This window comes from Meleagris gallopavo, chromosome 3, assembly GCF_905368555.1.
Source record: "Meleagris gallopavo chromosome 3, MGAL_WU_HG_1.1, whole genome shotgun sequence".
NCBI lineage: Eukaryota > Metazoa > Chordata > Aves > Galliformes > Phasianidae > Meleagris > Meleagris gallopavo.
The window spans coordinates 64,176,785-64,197,095 of NC_139406.1; the positions used below are offsets into that span (position 1 = coordinate 64,176,785).

A 20,311-nucleotide genomic window follows, 5' to 3' on the forward strand; every position below is an offset into this window, starting at 1 on the left:
CCTCCTGGTGCCGGCGTCATCTCACGATTCAGAGTTTTAAGAGGTTACAGCTTTGCGATTTCTTTTCGAACAAAGCACTTTCTCCCTCGCTCTGTTTTGCGAGGCAAGAAAACTCAAAACCATGAGTTAGTGCGAAATGCCAGGTGCTTTCTGACGGGGGGCGGGGGCTCTGCGGAACTCAGCCCGAGCACTCCAAAGCAGAACCTGTAAAATTGGAGCACGTTTCCCATTTATGGTCTCAGGTAACCACATAAAACTAGCTGCTTCTTTAAACCGGTTTGGTCTTGATCGTTTCCTGTATTGCGCTTTTCGAGCCAGGAGCGCCCCGTGACCCGCGGTGACTGCAGTTCCCGGCAGCCGTTTAGGTGGTGTCTGACGACGCGTTGGGGTCTTTTATCAGTTACTCGCGTTCACAAAGAAAAGGCGCTCGCCTGAAGATGGGAAAGTTTTTCAAGGGAAGCTCCTGCGAGAGAAGCGCCCGGTTCCCATAAATGATTTACGAGGGATGGATCAGTAACAGGGAAAAAGCAGCCCTGGAAAGGGAACGAAGGCACACAAACAGTTGCCTCACTCGCGGGTTAATGATACCGGGATGGAGCGAAGGAGGCCGGGCGGGCTGCGGATGGGGTGCACCCCCCTTCTCCTGGCCTGTAGCTCCCCCCGTCCTGTTCCCAAATACACTGCGGGCGTCCGGTCACAGCCCGGAGTGGGTGGGGAAGGGCAGAGCCTGGCAAAGGTGCTCGGGGAGTGCCCTGCGACAGTAAGCCAGGGTCTGTGGCCACGGCCAAGAGCTCAGAGGGGCTTCTCAAAATTTGCACAGGAGCTGTACCGTCTGGGGCTTCCCCCTGGAGGTCAGCGCTGGAAATATTCGTTATCTCCGCTGAGAAAAGCTGCGTAGATCCGCTGATCGCACTGAGATCAGTACCATTTCCCCACCTTGGTTCTGAGGATGCAGAGGAGCGGTGGGCAAAGGGGCAGCCCCCGCCCTGCCGGCCCCGGGATGCCGGCCACAGGGTCCCCGCGGCTGCCCTGCACCCTTCTGCCTCGCCCGGGAGTGGGAATGGAGGTGGCCGCAGCCCCCAGACCTATGCGGGGGGAGGAAGGGGGGGGGGTAGGAGGGAGCCGGAGGAGGCTCCAGAGGCACCGAGCGGCTCCCGGCTTCTTTGGGCAGCCGCGTGGTTTTAGCGCGGAGTTGACACTTGGAAGCGCTGCCTTAGAGGTAGCCCTGGTGGCGACGAAACTGCCGAGGAACTCGGTGCTACCCCAAACTCTAACTCAAAAACTGGTGGTAACTAAAAGAGGCAAAGGCAACCACTTTATAAACGGTGTTTAAGGAAACGCTCGTGTCGAAATGCAAGGCACTAGTTACATTAAGGTTACATCAAACGCGGCCTTATGTGATGAGAAATAGGCGCAAATATTCCCCGCACGGGAAAGAAGCCCTATTTCCCACCCTGAGGACTGTTTGCTTTGGTACGAGGCAGAACCTTTCCCGCAGGGAGAAAAATTAAGTGCGCTGGGACATGAGGGAGGGACCGGAACCGAAGCACAGAGCCCCCCACGTCCCTAATCCGTCAAATTGCTCCTCACGACCCAGAAACGAGGGTGGACATAGAGTCTCACATGGCTTTAGTAGGTTATTTTTCATTCTCATTAGGACAGCAAAGAAATGATGATCAACGCTTTTTATTCATTTAAGCAAAGTGTTCATGCCCACGGCATCGGGCCGAGATTCCCAGCAGCGAGGTGAAAGCCGACCCCACGTAGGTGGAGGTCGCTTTTAAGCCATTCGCTCCCGCGGAGCGCTCCCAGCCGCAGCAGCGCGTGTGTCAGTGCCAGCGCTGCCACTGCCCGCGGTATTTCACCTGCGATGGGCAGCGCTCCTCGGGAACAGCTTCCCCGGCGACTTTTATTGGCCTCCTAAAACCCACCTCTGTGATAACACCGGAGGGCCCTGTGGCTACGGGGCAATTATTTCCAATGATTATTTAATGTTTCGTAACGGAGGGAATTGCCAAGCGGAATTCTCTTTGTCCCCTTCAAGTGACAATCGAAAGCCCCTGGAAAGCGAACCCGCAGCTTCCACGGGTGAGCTCAGGGAACGAGGCATCGGCCTCCGTAACGAGATCCAGCAGCACGGCGAGGGACCGCGGTGAGGACGCAGAGCTGAGCGCCTCGCTGAGAAACCCATCAATCACAGAGGCCAGAGGAAAAGAACGTTTTTCATCTCTTTTTCTCCCCAATCTCAGCGCATGACCCTCGCTGCGCCGCTCCTTCGAGTGCCGCTCACATCCCGGCACTGTGAGCGCTGCGGGACGCGCACAGGCCGGGCGCTCCGCGGGCACTTTCTTCGCTCTCGCGTGGCACCTCCCGCTCTATTTCACACCGCAGGGACACCCCGGGTGGCGGTGACACACAGCCCCAGGTGCCCGCTCCCTTCCCGATGCCTCCGCGGGTGTGAGCGGTGATCTCACTGTTCGAGCGTTAATTATTGTTTCGAGTCTGAGTGTACCGTGGCGGAGGACAATGACAATTATTTTATAAACACTTCCTTGTGTCCCGACCTGCGCAGCGCTGAGAAGTCCACCGACCTAGGGCAGGGAACAGGGCGTTTGCACTGGACGAGGGGGCACAGCGGGGCAGAACGGGGTTGCTCCGTTCCCGCAGCACAGTGCCGTGGGCAGCCCGAGCGGATGCCGCCCGCAGACGGCGCTGGGCACGCACCTCCCCCGCGCTGCCCGCAGGCCGCGCCGCTGGGTCAATGCCCCGAGGGTGCCAGGCCGGGCGGCGGAGCCCCACCGAAGTGCTCCGGGCCGAACCGAGCCGAGCCGGGCCGGGAGCGCTTCGCACGGCAGCCGGCGGGGCGCGGAGTGCGCGCAGGGCCAGCCGCGGGCTGAGCAGCTTTCAGTTTTCATTGAAGCTGCTGGTTACTGTTTAACATCCCCACCCACGTTTGTTTAGTAAATCGATCTGATGCTTGGGCTGAGGCTGCTGCCCTGTCGCCATTGAGCAAAGTTAATTCTCCCTCTGCACACACACACAAACACACGCACAGTCCTCCGCCTCTTCCACGCTACAGCGTACGGTGCCGGCCGCAGCGAGAAAGGCACGCAGCGCAGCGCCGGGACCAAGCGGAGGGTGCGGGGAGGCTGCCGGCCCGGGGGATGCCGCCGCCCTGAACCGCGAGCGCGCCGCGGGGGCCGAGGGACGGCGCGGCCCCGCCGGTAAGTCCGGGGCTGGCGGCAGCGTGGCGAGGGACAGCCCGGCAGAGGGAGGCGTGCGTGCGGGCCGGGAGCGCTGCCCAGCCGCCTGGAGAGCGGACGCAGAGCCGGACTGGGGAAGGGCGGAGGTGGGGATGAGGGGGGGGGGAGGTGGGGGTTCGATTACATACATCCACTTTTTTTTCCCCCCCCCCCCTAAAGAAATACGTCTAGTCACGTGTCTCTGTTGTCGGCACGCGGGCCGCTCCGCAGAAGCACGCCGCACGCTGGGCGCAGCCTCGGGCGCCCGGGGCGGGGTGTGCTGCCGTTGCGGCCGTGTGTCGGGGACGTGGGAGCCGGCGGCTACGGCCCCGGCCCTGCTCCGGCGCTGTGCAGCCGTCTGCGGAGCTTTGGCAGCCCCACTTACGACTTTGCATCGGGTTTAGAAGCATTTTCCGACTGCCTTCTTTTTTTTCTTCTTTTTTTCCTTCTTTTTTTTTCTTTATTAATTTCTTAGCCCCGCCCTCACAGTGACCTGTGCAGCAGGTGGATTTGTTACCGTGGGGCTGCTCCTATTAATAGTTCTTGGCCCAGCGGTGTGCTTCGGTGAGGAATCCCAAAATACTTCCTGACAGGAAAAAACAATGATTATACATGTAAGCATGAAACGATTATGTATATAAACATGAAAAGGCCCAAGCAAGATGAGGGCTGAGGAAGGATTTTGCAGGCAGATCCAGCAGTGCTGCCAGCGCATTGCTCCAGCACAGCAGGTGCACCAAAACAGGCTGCCTTGTAGCTTTGTTGAAAGCCAACTTTCAGATGCTGCACTTCAGCCTGAATCCAACTTACGGTGTGCTGAAGTGGGAGACATAGTCAGAACATTTTCAGAAAAATACAGTAGGTTGCAATGGTAGTGGCATTTTAAAGCAATATTCTGTAGGGAAGTATGGTTGTGTTGTGTCTGACCTTCCTTGTTGTAAGCCACTCCTTGTACAATAAGGCATGTACTTTGGTTTATGGTGACTTCTCATCCATATTATAAAGACACTGGAGTAACTGAAGGTGGCATCTTTGTTACTGCCGCTGTGTTTGTTAAAATTGGCTCCATGTGTAGAACTGACCATGCTTCCCAGCTCTCCAAGTCCCTGACTCTTCTGTGTGCTGAATGGAACTACAAACGGCTTTGGAATTCTCCGTGTTCCTTAAGAATAGCAGTTCTCACAGCTTACATAGAGGCATATGTATATACACACAGATGGTTTTCAAATATTACAAACTGTGCATCAGCCATGTCATTCTTTTCCTTGTCATATGCTAAGGAAAAGGGGACAAAATGCTTACAGTGTTCTGTTGAAGACCAGTTCACACTTCTCATTATCTTTCAGTTTGGAAAACATTGAGAAGAAAACAGAATTTTTTTATTTTTTTTTTCCATCATCTAGTGCTCAGCTCCCCATCCCTGTCCCTGTTTCTCTTACTGAAGCACACTAGGCAGACTGAGGGTCAATTCATACATCCAAAAAAGTATAATCAGGCATTAGTCATGTTAAAGATATCATTACCTTGTACTTGATACTGCCTCTCATTTTAGCAGCTCAAGCATTTGGAGCCTAGAACTGATTTTCCAGAACTAAATGCTTACCACAAAGCGTAGCTTTCTCTGCAACTTATATAATTAGAAGAATATCTCCTTTCCAAACATCTACATTTGGTGGCATTAATGTAAAAGCAGGACAATGCAGAGATCCAGTCTGAATTTCCAAGTGGCTATTGTAAGTACCAATATGCAGTATAGCGGCTGAAGATTTAGTTGGCATCGAGGTAGCACTGCTGTCTGTCCTGCCTCCCACCAATGAAGAACACAGGAGATACACTGGAGAAAATGGAATTCCTGAGCCCTGGCAATATCTAATTCCTTGAATAGTCAAGTGATACTTAGTGCTCTTTTGCATGCATCACTAAAGTAGCTCCAGACCAGCTCCCTACAAAAGGTCTTGTGAGATAAACACATCTTTGCTGCTTTCACTCCTTCAGAGTAGGCCAAAGTTGAATTTTGGAATTCAAATAGGATTTGGTGTGTGTTTACAAAAAAACTGAAAAGATGCAAGAACAGAATTTAGTCATCGTGCTTGACATAGCTTCTGTTCCGAACTTTGCTGCAGAATTCATAGCAGGTGTATGTGGACTCAGTACTGAAAGAGGTTGTTTCTATTGTGTCTTCACTCTCTTTAGGATTGAGTTGGAAAAAGGGGTCCAGCACATACAACCCATTACTTCCAAATCTGCATCACAAACTTCAGTTTTCATTGGCTTTTTGTTGGCTACAAGAATCAAAATATTACTTTAAGCAATATTGATAGTATCCTTTAAACAATATTCTTCGTATGAAGAGATGTCCTGAAAATAATCAAGGTCATTAATGTGGCAGCCCAGCCTCTGCTTGCATGCTCTATACTGGAAAGATTCCAGTAGCCCCAAATGTGATGGAAGTTTTGGAAAATTAATCAAATTTTATGTTTGTTTATTTGGGAATTAGATGTATTGTAACAGAACAAATTTCACAAGTGACTTAAGACTCAATCATGGTGATCATGTGGTTCTGAGCTGAGCCAATTACGTTTTTATATCTATTGAAGAGCAGGGGCAATGTGCTTCATTTATTAATTGATTTGTGGGCACTTAGGGAGATCTCTACTTCTTTTCTCAAGGATTTTAAAGTTCTGTATTTGGCTTGATTAATTACATTTTTATCTAAGTGAAGTGTTTCAACTGTTCAGAAGTCTTTCTTTTGTTCTCTTTGTGTGTTCAGAAGTGACCGAAGCAATTCACAATTTGATATTAAGCTTGAAAATTAGCTTGATTTGCTTAAGTTGCATCATGTTGATAAGAGGTACGCAATATTGGATAATTGCATTATTTCAGTATTGCAGCTTGGTAAAGTAGGCTGTTTTAAAATATATGTAAAGGTTTTTATTTCTGCCATTGTTGCCTGTTGTAAATGGTAATATGTTCCGTGATAGAATTTAATTTTGCAAGGAAAATTAGAGAAAGGCATGGTTCTTAGGTTTTAATGTGCCTTAATGAATTATGCATTATATAACATATATGAGAAAATATGGGAAATGCATTACTAACAAATTAAGATGTTTGAGTGTCTTGCAACAGCTTTGATTGAATCAAATTCTTTTCGAATTTTCAATTTTAAAACAGCACACCCTAAAAATCAGGTCAGAATGCTGTGTGCAATGTCAGAGCTGAGATCTATCAAAGTGAAAGGCTCCAACAACATTTTCAAACCTTTCTCAATTGTCAATTTAAGTTAATTGAAAATGAAAGGTCTCGGTTTCAGGATTGGACCATTTAAATAGAAGCCTGCTGCTTTCATTTTGTAGAAGGGCAATCTCCCTCCACATACGTGTTTTAAAAGGTTCATTCATAATTCTCCCTTCACACTTCTATTGGAAATGACAGAATTCATTATTTTGAGTTCTTGAACTATTTTTTTGTAACTTGGGTGATGAATTGTATGAGATCTAGTTCATAACATGGCGCAGCAAACCACAAGATTTAAAATTCTCGTGGCTCGATCTGTCTTCTTATGGCACTTGGTGGGCAAGCACTCTGGAAGCCTCCATGTGCATCTTCTACCTCTTACAGAGTGATACGTTGGGATTTTTTTTTATTTAATACCAGCTAGGAAGGAGACTCGCACCCCTGCTTGGTAATTCACTGGAGGTATCCAAGCAACAAGGACATACATTATAGTAGCAGTATACAAGATGCTGTGTGAATTTTCTTTGCCTCCTGCTTATCTGTGAATCCAACCACAATAGACCTGTACAAATACTGCTGTTTTCTGTCTCTATTTCTAGCATGGCAACATTTGCCTCAAGACAATGCCTGCCCAAACATAGAAATTGGGAGCAGGTGGGAGGGGGGCTTTGAGAGATAAATTCTCAGAACTGCACCCAAGACTAAGTTTTGTGCCTGTGAAATGGAAAATACAATTCAGGTTGGATTTTTAGTGCATCTCTGGCAGAGTTGCAGTGAGAAATGTTTCTTCAAGTCGTTTTTGTATGGGATTTCTCTGCTACACCAGCTTGGTAACGCACTCAGAAATAATCAGCTGCTTGTTATCCAAAATAGGCAGAAATTTAGTCAGATCTTAGAATTTCCTCTTTCTTTCTTAAACACGACATTTGTTCGTTAGCTGTTGAAGTTTAAAGTATCGGCACCAGACAAGGAGTGAGATCAGTTTATGCTCTCGGAGCACTTCCACATACTTGAAAACTCTTCATGGCAACTGACACGTTTCCTCATGTATCTCAGGCACATATTGTGCTTCTTGGAGCTAGATTTTTCTTGTTGCTTTGAAATTGATGACTGTAATGACTTATTCACATCGCCAGTTTCAGAACTGCACCCGAAAGTGTCTCTCAGACAGTGTCTTTTAATATGCTCTTCAGAATAATAGTATTTATTCCTTCTGCAAGGAAATGTCAGACTGACATTAAACTGGCAGACAAAATTCCTTCTGCAGAGGTCTAGAGATGACTCAGAGAACTGAGATGTTGTCCATGCTCTGATTGCACTTCGATAAACATTCACTCTCCTCTCTCTGCACTTGCTGGTTGTAGTCAAGTGTTGGCTTGTATCTGCTGTGGCAGTTCAGAGTAATTATGATAACTGATAGAATTTCATTTACCATATTGCTATAATACCTGTTAATTACTCTCCTGCTCCATCTGCTAAAGAAGTTGAAAACAGTCTTCTGCTGGGCTGTTTGGTAGCCGCACTGTGACACTGACAGTCTGAATAGAGACCTTGTACGGCATCATCTATACATATGTAGTTTCACACAATTTCTGGGCAGTTACCATTCAATCTGCACTTCTTTTGTCATCACAGAAATGGAAATGTGGAGTTTGGCTTTTTACTTACGAAACAAGATACAGGTTTTATTGCAAAGTCAGACTTTGGTGGTAAATGCTATCTACGCAGCAGGTATGTATTATCCATACTTACTATCCTTCTTACCTTTTGGAAGAAAAGTGGCATTCCTAGCTCCAATGTCCAAATCTAAAATATTAAAAAAGGATATACATTTTAATGTCTTTAATGTTTTCTAAGCCTTTTGTTTCGGTTCATGTTTAACATCGTCTTGTCTTATATTATTGTTTTTATCTTTCTTTTTTTTTCCCTAATTATTTGTCTCTTTGAGCTTCTGCAACTTTCTACGTTAATTTTAAACAAGTCATTTTAACAAGTGCTTTAGGGAGACTTAAAAGACTATTCTTTTTGATTTACTTTGGTTTTGAAATGCTAGAACTTGGTCTAGCAGAACTTTAGATTTTGTTATTTTAACATGAACAATTTTAGCTGTGATCAATTGGGAAAAAAAAAGAAAAGAAAAGAAAAAAGAAAGGCCCTCAATTTGAATATGAGATTTCTCCTTCCCTGTTTCAGAATCCTCTAGATCGTTTAAGAGTTTAGAGTAGACACCCAGGCTTACATGGAAAGCAGTAAAAAGCAGTATCATATCAAAGAAACATCATCTTCAAAAATATATTTTCCTGAAGAGCAAGATAAGCTACAGGATTAGGGTAAACAGTTTTATTTGTAAAATTGTAAAATGCACTAGGCTAATTGCAGATGTATTAAGCTACTTCTGTATTTTTTGCTTGTTGATTGGTTGATTAGGGCTATTTTGGTGTAAATGGATTGAAGAGAAAAAGAACTTCATAAGAAGCAGTTTTCAGAACCTATACCTCCTTAGTATTGTTATTTTGCATTGAGAGTAGAACGTAACTGGGATGAGTAGAACCTCAGCTCCCAGGAATGAACAGTCCATACTGCATGAAAAAAATAGAGATGCTCTTTTAATGAGCACAGGTTTAGTTTGAGCTTTTAGACTGATCTGAGTTCATCTCCCCAGGCCAATTTCACGTTTCATTCAAATGCCTTTGTTTGCTGGTAAATAATTTTGGAGAAGGAAAAATGCAAGTTTCCTGATGCATTTCATTTACGTTTTCAGGCTCAACCGAAACAACCAAGGCAGTATAAGGTATAAGCACCATTTGCTCGTCTCATCTCCCACATGTTTTAAATGTAATTGTTCCCATTAGTGCCAAGAGAATACAAATCTTTGTCCATAACTGAGGTGAGATAGTAGCTTAAATTGCCAGATATGGGGCTGCTAGTAGCTTGATGCTGTGTATCAGTGGCTGAGGTTTGAGTATATGCCTGCGTTAACTGTGAGAAGGAATAGTTGTTTCTGGAGAGAACTGAGGCTGAAGTTGTAGAGTATTGCAACCTCTGTATGTCGTTCTGTCTGAAAAAACTATTCATTTCATTTCTTGCCAAGAAGAGCGAGCTGTGGTGGTGGATATGTAACCATAGATGTATTTGCCTGCTCGAAAATTGACAGAGGGCAACTCGCCTCTTGTTTTTAACATCATGTTATTTAGTGGTACATAGAACAAACAGCTATAGCAGCCTTTCCAATAGCAAGTCTATACAGATCTTTTTAATAATAGAGAAAATATGGGAAACTTCAAAAAAGTAGGCCTACATTTCAGAGGCAAGGAAGTGCTAAACAGGTTGCAGACTTTGAGAATAGAATTCAAATTCTAACGAATTATTAATTTTGTTATCACCAAAGTTTATAGTTGAATTTTAATCATAGTTTAATCTACTAGATCAAGTAATTTATTTTCCAGTATGTATCTGAAGCTAGAAGTAGGTAGAAAATGAAAACCACTCCTGGTGAGTGTTCTTAAGTTTCCGATACCCTAGAACATGAACAGACATTTTGAAATTAAGATAAATGTATGAAAAGCAAATCCTTGTTGGGTAGAAAATGAACACAGGTTTGACTGGCCAGGAGAACATGTATATGAGATTGCAGCAAATTTTTAAATCCTTCATGATTCATTTCGCACGTTCGAATTTGTAAGGCCAGCTTCTTGCTTTCCACAACAGGAAGGAAGGCATCGTTACAGAGCACAGCAACTCAAGCCAACAAGGTGCTTGTTAAACCTCAGCTGTATGGGCAAGGTCATGAAGGAGAAACATTTCTGATAAATAAGTATTTCCTTAGTTCTGCAAAATAAGTTAGTTGTAGAGAAGCTACTCTTTAAGAACTAAACACATTATTCAAACCTGAAAAGCCAGTGTGCTCCAGGAAATCACTGTGAATACAGCTTCTTTGTAGAAGTAAGACTTCTGTTTCTCAGTTTAAGAGCTGTTCCATCTCAGACCAATACAACTGACAGTAGAAACTGTGAGGAGCCATGTCTTGGGTGATGGATAGTTGAGAAATCTTGAAAATGGTTGATGTGGTGTACTTCTCCACCGAGGATATATGTACCCACAACTACAGCTTGTGATTCTGGACACTTACAGATGCTTCAGTGCTCTTAGCTAGATAAAGAATCCAACACATTTTGTAACCTGGGATAAGATGATACATTTTCTCAGATAGCAAGAAAAATCTGCATCTTGCTAATGGTTGCTGCTTGAAGGAATCCTTTTCTTTCGAGTAGGACATTTTCCATATAGAGTTTTGATTTGGTGTGATAAAGAACACAGACATCTCTTTTGTCTTCTTTCTGTGTCTCCTTTTCATTTTTGGTCAGATCTAGTATCGGCTGTTTCAGATGACCTTGACTCTAAAGTCACTGTAACTATAGTGGAATTGTAAGAGACGCACAATAAAAAAAGAGAGAGATGTACATACAAAAATATATCTTCCAATTGGTAACTACTTACAGTGTATCTCTAGCTTTAGGTACTGAATTGGGATGAATGCATATTTTCTGCGGTTGGTTGTAAGTCATACAAATCTGCAACTTGCTTGCATTCTGAAACAAAGAATTTAATAAAGTTATTAGTATATGACCAAAACAACAAAACCTTTTAACAGCTTCTCTATTAAACAATTCATATAATTATTTTTTACTATATTTATTTTCTACATTTAGTCAGTGTTTAGGAATTTTAATTGCTTCTATTAAGCAAGCTCTTTGCTGTTCTAAAATTTATTTTTAAGAATAGGCTCTATCAAAATAAAGGCAGAAGTATTTATTTATTTATCCTCCTATGTACTTATTTATTTATGAGGTAGATCCTTAACAAAGTATTTCAAATAAAAATACGAGATTTAAAATAAGTGATTGACTAGACTAGGTCCTAGCAAAACAGATTTAAAATTCTTTGATTTCTAGGAACTTGACTTAGAACACCTCAGAATAATGTCTCATATGTATTTTCTATGCTAGAAAATGAAGGCTTAGTTAGCTATATTACAAAGCCAAGTTAGTTTTCATTTATGAAAATATCCCATATTTTTATCTGTTTCCCAAGTAATTTCTTTGAGTTTCATGCTATTTTCTTACTGTACGTTGTGTCCACGAGAGGTTTAAACTTCATACATACTCTGTCGGTGTGATACCTGTGTTCTAACAGTTCATTTCAAATTTTCTGTGTGTCTCTAAACAAGGAGAAGTATGCACATTTTTATTTAAGCAAAACTATAAATCATTTATATGAACTTGACTAGTAGCCTTTTATATTCTTCTCTATTATTTTGAATGTAGCACTTCAGTTTCTGCAAAATTGCCTTGCTCTAGCTGAAGATAATTGTGAGTTTTTTATAGGCACTAGTGCTAATGGCTGATTATATATGTGTGGCTTCTGTGTGTGTATTTGTAGTTTGTTTGCTTTTATTTGTTTGTTTGTTTGCTTTTGTTTGTCTTTGAGTAACTCACTAGCTTTTGCTGTAGACAGGAGTTAAAACAGCTGGCTGCATATTAAACGCGGTTAGCGGCTGCAGCATGAAAAAAATGTGACATACTGTGTTCTTCTTCTGTTGCTGTAGGTTTCTTCCAAGCAAATATTTGGGTGAGGGAGAATGTTGGAGGAATTGTATTCTCTTTTTTTTTTTTTTTTTTGTAGCTTGCTCTTGGGGGAGGAGCAGATGCATCATCATTCTGTGCATTGGAGGATGGATTACGGTCTGTACATCTGTCGGGCTGGAGAGCTTGGCTTTAGGGCAGAAAGAGATGTAACTGAATTGAAAACAGATGAGTATCAAGATGAGGAATTTGGTGAAGATGGATGTAGGGAGTATTTCCAAGGACTCTGCTCTCCCACGTCATTGTTTGGAAGAGATGAAATGAGGTGACTGGCCTCCGGCACCTGGGGTGTTTGTGTCAGGAAGACCACAGTTCAGACATAAATCCTAGCAGCTACTGAGCAGGGCAGTCCAAGACATCTTTGAAAAGAGAAAAAGGCTGCAAAATTCTTCATTGCAAGCACTGGGCTTCTGAGTAAGCTGTTGCCTCATTTTAGGGGAAGCAAAGCATGATCCGGCTGTATGCCAAAGAAATTTTTATATACAGAGAATGTTGCAGGAATCAGCAGGCAGTCTGCAGATGAGATGTAGGAGAAGAAGAACCAGGTCAATACTGAGATTATGAAATATGCAAGCAGTTTAGAAGGAGCAGACAGAAGGAACAGATAATGAAAGAGATTATTTGTTTGGGTACATCTCAAGCTTTGGCCTAGGAAGCCAAGAGCAAGAGCAAGCCTAGAACTTAACAATGGAGACTACGGAGGAGGAGATACACTAACAAGTGTTAAAATGTCTGCAGATAAGCATCACGAAAGTCGCTTAGTGGTTAAGGTTAGAGGTGACTGATGACCTCACATCTGATGCTTAGGAAGTAGTAAGATGAGAACAGAACAGGGGGGACAAAACTGAGCCTTGCAGGACTTCACAGAAGCTGGATTCTCTGCTTAGTAGAAAACAAAGTGCTGAGGCATGAAAAATGAGTGTTTCACAGATAAAATAGTAAGAAGAGATTTATGTTCCAATATAACAATGGGAATATTGAAGGCTTTAGAGAAATGTGTGTGCATTTCAAAGTTTGTATATATATATATATATATATATATATATCTGCAAGTTAGAAGGTTACTTTTAATATGTTGCAGGTTGCCAAGTTCATTAAAGTCTCATTCTATAACATATGCACACTTATGGAATCACACCACAGTAAATCTGATAAGAATGAGGTAATGCCCTGAAAAATCATGGAGAAATGCTAGCAGTTTTTAACTGTAGGCTAGCTTTTTAAAAGCTCAGCTGAAGAAGTCAGAACGATTTTATTAATAACACATCTGATTTGCAGCTGAATAAAGAATTCATAGTATTGCTTTTCAACAAACTGAAACTGTTTCAATAGTCACCAGGCTCTAGGAACATCTGCATTGAGCTAGAATATGCTGTTATTAATATGTCACTGCTATCATGTGGTGTGGGGGAATTATTAGCACTTCTGCTGTCTCATGAAGTTCAATTAATTGGATTAAACTGGTTTAAAATCACTGTGAAAGAAGGAGAAAAAAAAATGAATCCCACCATTTTCACAATCATTGTGTGAAACATTTTTTATTTCAGTGCTAAGTTTGCATGTAAATCTGTTGAAGCAATTGCACGGCTTGTGTCTCAACAATAGCACAGCATGGATATAGACAACTACTTACTCTTGATTGCAAAAATTACAGGCACCATTATGTGACAAAGAATTTTCTCACTTTTAGAGAATCTTAATAAATTTCTTTGCCCAATCCTTTTAACTTGGAAGTTCACATATACGGGCTGAATTCCAGCATTTATAAATGTTTGCTACATAAGTGTTTTATTTTTGGTGTTTTCCAGATTTTCTTTTGAAGGAAAAGCTTCACAATCTAGTCCTGTGAGTTACAGCTATTACAGCTCTCTTGGGGAGGCTTTAGCAGGTGGGGCTCTCTACAAAAGCTGTTGGAGGCATATAAAGTGGAGAAAAAGCACATGCACTGAACTGAAGAAAAAAATTACAAACCTTTTAAAAGCCAGTATGAGAAAGTGCAATAAATATCCTAAATTTTGAAACAAAAATAAATTATTCCCTATCTAAAGGTTCTTTAAACAGAGACCCTCCACAGGTCAGTGCTTTGTGCAGAATATGACAACATAAATGTAAAGCTTTCCCTTGTCATCCTGCTTATTGGGGCTGTTAAATATCTCAGAAAAGACTCAAATGAGCACAAATGATTTCTAGGTGTTACCATTACATACATAATTAATATTTATTGTAATCATAGGTTAGCACTAGTAATTCCATACATATGTGACAAGCCTGCTTTTTGATTTATTCAAACGCAATTTCAGCTGTTTGTCTTTCATCTGGAAATCACTTTTGAGATCAAGTAGTGTATTTCAGTGAAGTCGGTGATTAACATTGACACACCAGTGTCCCCATAAGGAGGTCTTGTTTTTATTAACACATTCTCACTCGACAATGAGAGAGGTGATAGCACCTTCCCGTAGTTCAGGTTTACTTGATGAAGCAAAATAGCTTGCAGACCTTGAGAGAATGGGACCCATAGGATTGGTTGTAGTCCACTTTCTCATTTGTGATTTTCTCTTTTTCATTTTGTTTGAGATTGAATTTGAGAGAGAGCTTTGTTCCGGACAGTAGTTTATGGCAGTGGGCTGAGGAGATGAGATTTCATTGAATCAAAGAACTAATACACAAAGAGAAAATATGTGAAAATTGAAATGACAAGGTAGAGTAGCTTGGTTGTTGAGGTAGACAAAATAAGTAGGTTCTCAGGGAAATGAGGTGGGGATTTTTTCCTGAACTAGATTTAGTTTGAACAAGAACAGTTGAGATGGAAAACCTAGACATTATAAAAACTTGATAGAAATAGAAAAAAGTATTTCTCTCTCTTTTTCTTGTAATTTTATGTTGAAAGATATGTAATGGTGCCATGCTACAGCCTGGAGGAGCCAAACCAGGGTTCATTTTTGCCAAGGTAACACAAGAACACAAATATAAGGTATTATAAGTTTATCTGATTAGTGTGGATTTCTTTTTACTTTATTTACTATGCGGAATTACTGTCAGAGCAGTCTGTAATATAGGATTGCAGAGGAAAATTAGTAGCATTAAAAAAATCTGTTTTCTGGTTTTGTTTTTTGTTTTTTTTTTTTTTTAAATCTAGAACAATAGCATATTTATTTTCCCTCCTTTTTTCCTTTAGAATCACTGGGGCAAGCTGTGACTGATCTAAGACATGTGAACTACCTCTTTGTGAACAGAAGTATGAAGTCGGGTCGGTGCAGCCATGCCGCAGCACTGTCAGAGCTGTACTGTTTCGAGCTCGAAGAGCCGGGAGGGCTGCGAGAGCTCTCCACTTCCTAACTAACTGTCTCCCCACTCTCTGATGCGACGGAAGAGAGAGAATTATTTTGCCTTTGATTAATAAGGACTTAATTTCAGTAGAGCTTCCTTTGACTCTTTTACAATGCTCAGGGAGAGAACAGTCGGCAGAGCTTTGGCGGCACTCAAAGGAGTGTGCCCCAGCGAGTGCGGAGCTTGTAGCGAGTGGGACAAGCCTGGGCTGAACCCCAAGCAGAACAGTATTTCTGATATTTTTTGTGTGCGTGCTTTTGCTTTTACTACCTGAGCAAATGTCCATTACAGTCAGGTCACGTCGATTTAGAACATAGGAACAAATTTGACATTTTTTATCAGCTAGCTAAGATTTTCTACAGAAATCTGTTTTTTCATAGTTGCGTTTTGATTGCTTTTAAACTTCTGCGTTACTTCTACTAAATTCCTATGCAGTATTGTTCACAGCTACTCTGGATTATGTATTGTTGTTGTTTTTTTTTTTCCCCACTCTATTAAAATGATTAACATGGCACAAAATAACCACATTCTGAACAAAGCACTTTCAGGTCTCAGTTCCTTCACCAGTGAGGAACACTGAGCAGAGTGGCTGTACCTACATCTTACCCATCTACCTCCTCAAATGGTGACATCTTACAGTGCAGTTTCACTCTTCCATTTTGCTGCTGGCTAAAGTCTTCTGTTGAAAGCTGCCTTAATTCAGAAATATCTATGGAGCTGTACAAAAATATACAGAAGTTTAAAAGTCAGTAGTTGAATTTGACACTAACTTTCCTTATATCTGATGTTCAGAGCAAACCCCAGACTGGTCTGAACCACCACTAGGTTTTCCATATATTACACTGATGCTTGTTAGCCTTCTAAGGCTGAATGCTGTTTGCTGGCATAATAAAAGACAGCCTTTGCTCTAGGACCGTTAGTGCTTTTAAAAGTATTATCAGCAAAGTTAATATTTCTACTACATACCTGACTTTCACAGCCCCTTCCCTTCTTTATTTGCCAAAATAAAACAACTTCATTTTCTACTTGTGGAGAAGGGGAGTTTACTTGCTCCATTTTTTTTTTTTTTCAGGCTGAACTTGAGGAATGAATGGAGCTAGGTCAGGGGAGGTTCAAGTAGAATATCAGAAAAGGCTCTTTATCAGAAGATAATGAGCATGGAACAGACTCCTCAGGGCAGTGGCCATAGTACCAAGCTACTGAAGTTCAAGAAGCATCTCTATCATATGATCTGGTGATCCTCTGTGGAGCCAGAAGTTGGACTTGATGATTCTTGTGGGTGCTTTCTGATTCAGAGTATTCTATGATTCTGTGATCCTGGGATTCTGTGATACTACAAAATGAATTAACTTGTCCTCTTTGAAAAGTACCAGTGCCTCTCTTTTGGGTAAGTGGATAGCTGGATGTTTTCCAGATGTTGTTAGAAGAAGCAAATGCTTAACTTTGAAGAGCCATATACTGTAAACAGGGCCTGCACTGTCCATTGAAACCATCACAGTAACTATAGTAAATGGATTGAATACTGAAAAATAATGATGATCTATTGATTGATTGATGAACTATATGAATAATGAAAAATAATGAAAAATCTGATTTTTTGTTTTTTGATCTAATTTTTCTAGCTTTTTCCTCCTCCTTTACTTCTTGCTGCAACTTAACAGTATTTATACATGGCCAAAAAAAACTTGGCTGGAAGTGATTCTTTAGAATCTTCAGAGGATAGCTGGTTATTTGTTAAACAGCCCCATGGGACTGCCAGGTTCCTTTCTTAAAAAACATGAAGTTAATTAGTCACCATGTTCAGAGAGTGGTGAGAGGTATTTAATACGAGTGAGAAAAGGGATCATTATAAGAGATAAGTTTATTAGGACAGTATTTCATAAAGTTCCCTTTCTTATTCTTATGAGAATCTCTTATATCTCTTACAAACATTAGAGAAACAAACAGTTGTGATAACTTCCCTAATTTTTACTGCCTTTACAGGAACACTGCTGCGGTTTAGGTTATGTTACAGAGGCTAGAAGTAACTGCCATGGTACCTTGAGAGAAGGAGCATATGTGATTACTGGGAGGTACTAATGAGGTAGTATAACACTCCCAGTAAATCTGCCCTTAGTTTCACCCCAGATAGGAGGTAATAAACTAGACTAGAATGGTATTTTCAGGCCTCAACCAGTATACTTTCGTATCAGCTTTTTTTTTTTTTTTTTTTTTTGATTACTGCAGAACCTTTTGTTGGTTTAAAAATCTTGGTTGGTTTAAATCTTGCGAAAGTAGAATTTTACTCCTTTGCTCGATAACAAGTCTCTCCAATACTTTAATTTTATATGTGTATATATACATATGCATACGTCACAGAATCATAGAATCATAGAACCATAGGAGTTGAGAGGGACCTCTGGGGATCATCTAGCCCAACTTCCCTGTTAAGGCAGGCTTCCTATAGTAGATTACATAGATGGAGACTCCATAACCTCTCTGGGCAGCCTGTTCCAGTGCTCTGTCACCCTCACAGTAAATACATATATATAAAACATACTTTATGTGCTTATATATGTTTTGCTTATGTATCTATTGCAGTAGGATTGAAAATGCAGCGATCACTGTCCAATAATGGAAGAAGAGCCTGGTCTTGCCCACTGAACACTTGATGAATGTTTTCGGCTAACTTAAGAAATGAAGTTATTTTCTACAGTTAGCTTGTCTTTATTCTTATCAAAACTGTGGGTTTTTCCAGTGTCAGGACACTTGATGGGCGGATACTTCTTAGGAGAATAGAGGACTTATCAGTGTTTGCTTAGGATCTATTACATTCTTAGCCATAAAAGTAGCTGTGCTGTCTATAGCACCCATAAATCTTAACCTAGTCAAGGCTACTGTCTCTTTCTTCATATGAATTTGCTTTTAAAACCATGGGCATAAACCAGTTGCAAATACCTGATTTCTTTTTTGAGAATTGGTAACAGAATTCAGTTTGCAAAACTGTCAAAATTACTTATCAGCTCTGCCACAGATTTGTTCTCTTTGCCCTTTTAATGAAATAATATTCCTTAGGCACATAATCACCAGAGGGCACTCTTACACATATTCTTACATATGATTCTTTGGGTGAAGTAGGTGAAAGTAAGTCTTGGAATAAATGGTATATTAGTTTTGATGTACACTTCTCATAGGGAAACTGCTGCTGACAAGGTAGTTCCAACTCTGCTTTAATTTCTTTGTATGGATAAAGTACATTCTTCTTGTTGAGAAGTGGCCATTGCTATCATTGCTGACATTTCTTTGAGCTCTTATTTGTTTGAATTAGCTAATTTATGTCGAGCTCCATATAACTTCCAAGAAATGAATCTAAAAAGCTCTGAACTTGCGGATTTCCACCAAAGCCACTGGAAGTAGCAGAAGAGCAATAATATTTCTGTTCTCTTTATTTATTTTTAGATGAAAAGATTGAACAAGTAACGTCAAATAAAATCAGTAAATCAGCTTTAGATAGTTATTATGTCTGCTGTTTATTACTTAAAAAGTATATACTCAGGCACTGTGGCAACAGTATAATTGCGGATGAAGTCTTTATATGTATACAGTTACAAAATTTGTATTTCTATTTGGTAAATAAAGATAGATAAGAAAATTATGATGAAAATACTTCAGGCTATGTTTTGTTTGGAAATAGGCTACTTTTGCTAGTTTTCTTATGGCAAACCTTACTCCAATGCCTTTTGGGCCTGATCACGTACTTTGAGACTTCTTATTTGTATTTTTCATAGCCAAAGATTTTTTTTGGTTTCTCTAGGATACGTTTGGTTTTCTGTGTGTGTATTTTCACTTCTCTTTGTTTTAGTATTTCTGACACCATCAAAATGAAACAAGACGTGCCCTATAAAAATGGACCCTCCTGAATAAATGAACATTACCAGTAGTTAAGGCTTAGACGTGTTTCTAGTCTTTTATTGACCATGCTCCAGCATCTATTATCTGTGAATGTCAATGGCTTTTTGTTCATAGAGTGGATTTCTCATTTTTAAAGAAGTTCCTTATCGCTGATTTGGTTGTTAGCGGTTGCAAAGAGAGCTGCCATCTAGAGCCCAAGCTGGCCACACTGACTTCTGTGCTCCCAGCGGCGAGGAGGCTGGCTCCATTGTCCATAGGGAATGTCAGCAGTAGGAGCTGGAAATCCACTGTTCTTGCTCTATCTTAAGGATGTTTTCTGTTTCACCTCTTTTAGATTTTTCCACAGGAGGTTGTCATGAACTATCATGATAAAAATGGTTATTCTAGTACACCGTTCACAAGTAGATATTTTAAGTTGTTATTATTTCAATGATCTTTTTACAGAATGATTTGTATTTACTGATCTGTCTCACTATCCTATGTTTGTTATGCCTTTGCATCAAAATACCAGAATGTCACATCTGGCCTCTTCATGTTTTGTGCTCCTTGCCTTCTTCTCTCAGGACTGCCCATCCTGAGAGCAAACAACTGTCATAGCTCCTGCTCTGTCCTGGTGAGAAGGAAGCAAGGATCCACTGCCTTTCTAGGCTTTATCCCAGTGCAGTTTGTTTCACCAGGGCTTCTTGAAAGGCCTTGATTCACAAGGTAGTGAAGTTTTTTGCAGTTGCAAATCTATTGCAACTGCCTCCATAGTGCATCCAAATCAATGAGTATTGGATGTGGATCTTGTAAGCCAGTTAGAAAGATGTAAGAGGATTTGCAAAGGTACCCTTTACATGTCATTTTGGTGTCAGTCAGGATGGCAGCCATGACAGTGATACTGGGCAGGTTTTTGTAACTACTTCAAAAGCTTTGGGTAAGGAGCAGGATAATTGGGAGCATGACACTTGAGTTCTATTCTCCACAAACTGCCCT

General features: G+C 41.4%; 2 protein-coding genes across 3 annotated transcripts in view; both read left to right on the plus strand.

Annotated features, from left to right (window-relative positions):
* Positions 1–3,004: 3,004 nt before the first annotated feature.
* The window catches only part of HNF4G (hepatocyte nuclear factor 4 gamma), a 59,724-nt gene continuing 42,417 nt past the window's right edge, over positions 3,005–20,311 (plus strand). Inside the window, exon 1 of one of the 2 annotated variants that reach the window (XM_085221306.1) lies at positions 3,005–3,224. The gene's annotated coding sequence lies outside the window, so the exon portion shown is untranslated. The remainder of the gene's footprint in view (positions 3,225–20,311) is intronic. The other variant, XM_085221304.1, reaches the window with a different exon arrangement.
* Positions 3,937–19,364, plus strand: LOC146544751 (uncharacterized). Its single transcript, XM_085221307.1, has 4 exons — positions 3,937–9,267; positions 12,159–12,383; positions 13,927–14,006; positions 15,294–19,364. The coding sequence occupies exons 1-4, from the start codon at positions 9,215–9,217 to the stop codon at positions 15,452–15,454; spliced, it is 519 nt and encodes a 172-aa protein (XP_085077433.1). The 5' UTR covers positions 3,937–9,214; the 3' UTR covers positions 15,455–19,364.

Bases quoted from the DNA above. Each gene is read 5' to 3' on its own strand.
- LOC146544751 (XM_085221307.1), top strand. From the start codon at position 9,215: ATGCATTTCATTTACGTTTTCAGGCTCAACCGAAACAACCAAGGCAGT. The intron at 12,384-13,926 runs GTGACTGGCCTC...GGTGTTTTCCAG, and splicing joins TTTGGAAGAGATGAAATGAG to ATTTTCTTTTGAAGGAAAAG. The intron at 14,007-15,293 runs GTGGGGCTCTCT...TTTTTCCTTTAG, and splicing joins TCTTGGGGAGGCTTTAGCAG to AATCACTGGGGCAAGCTGTG.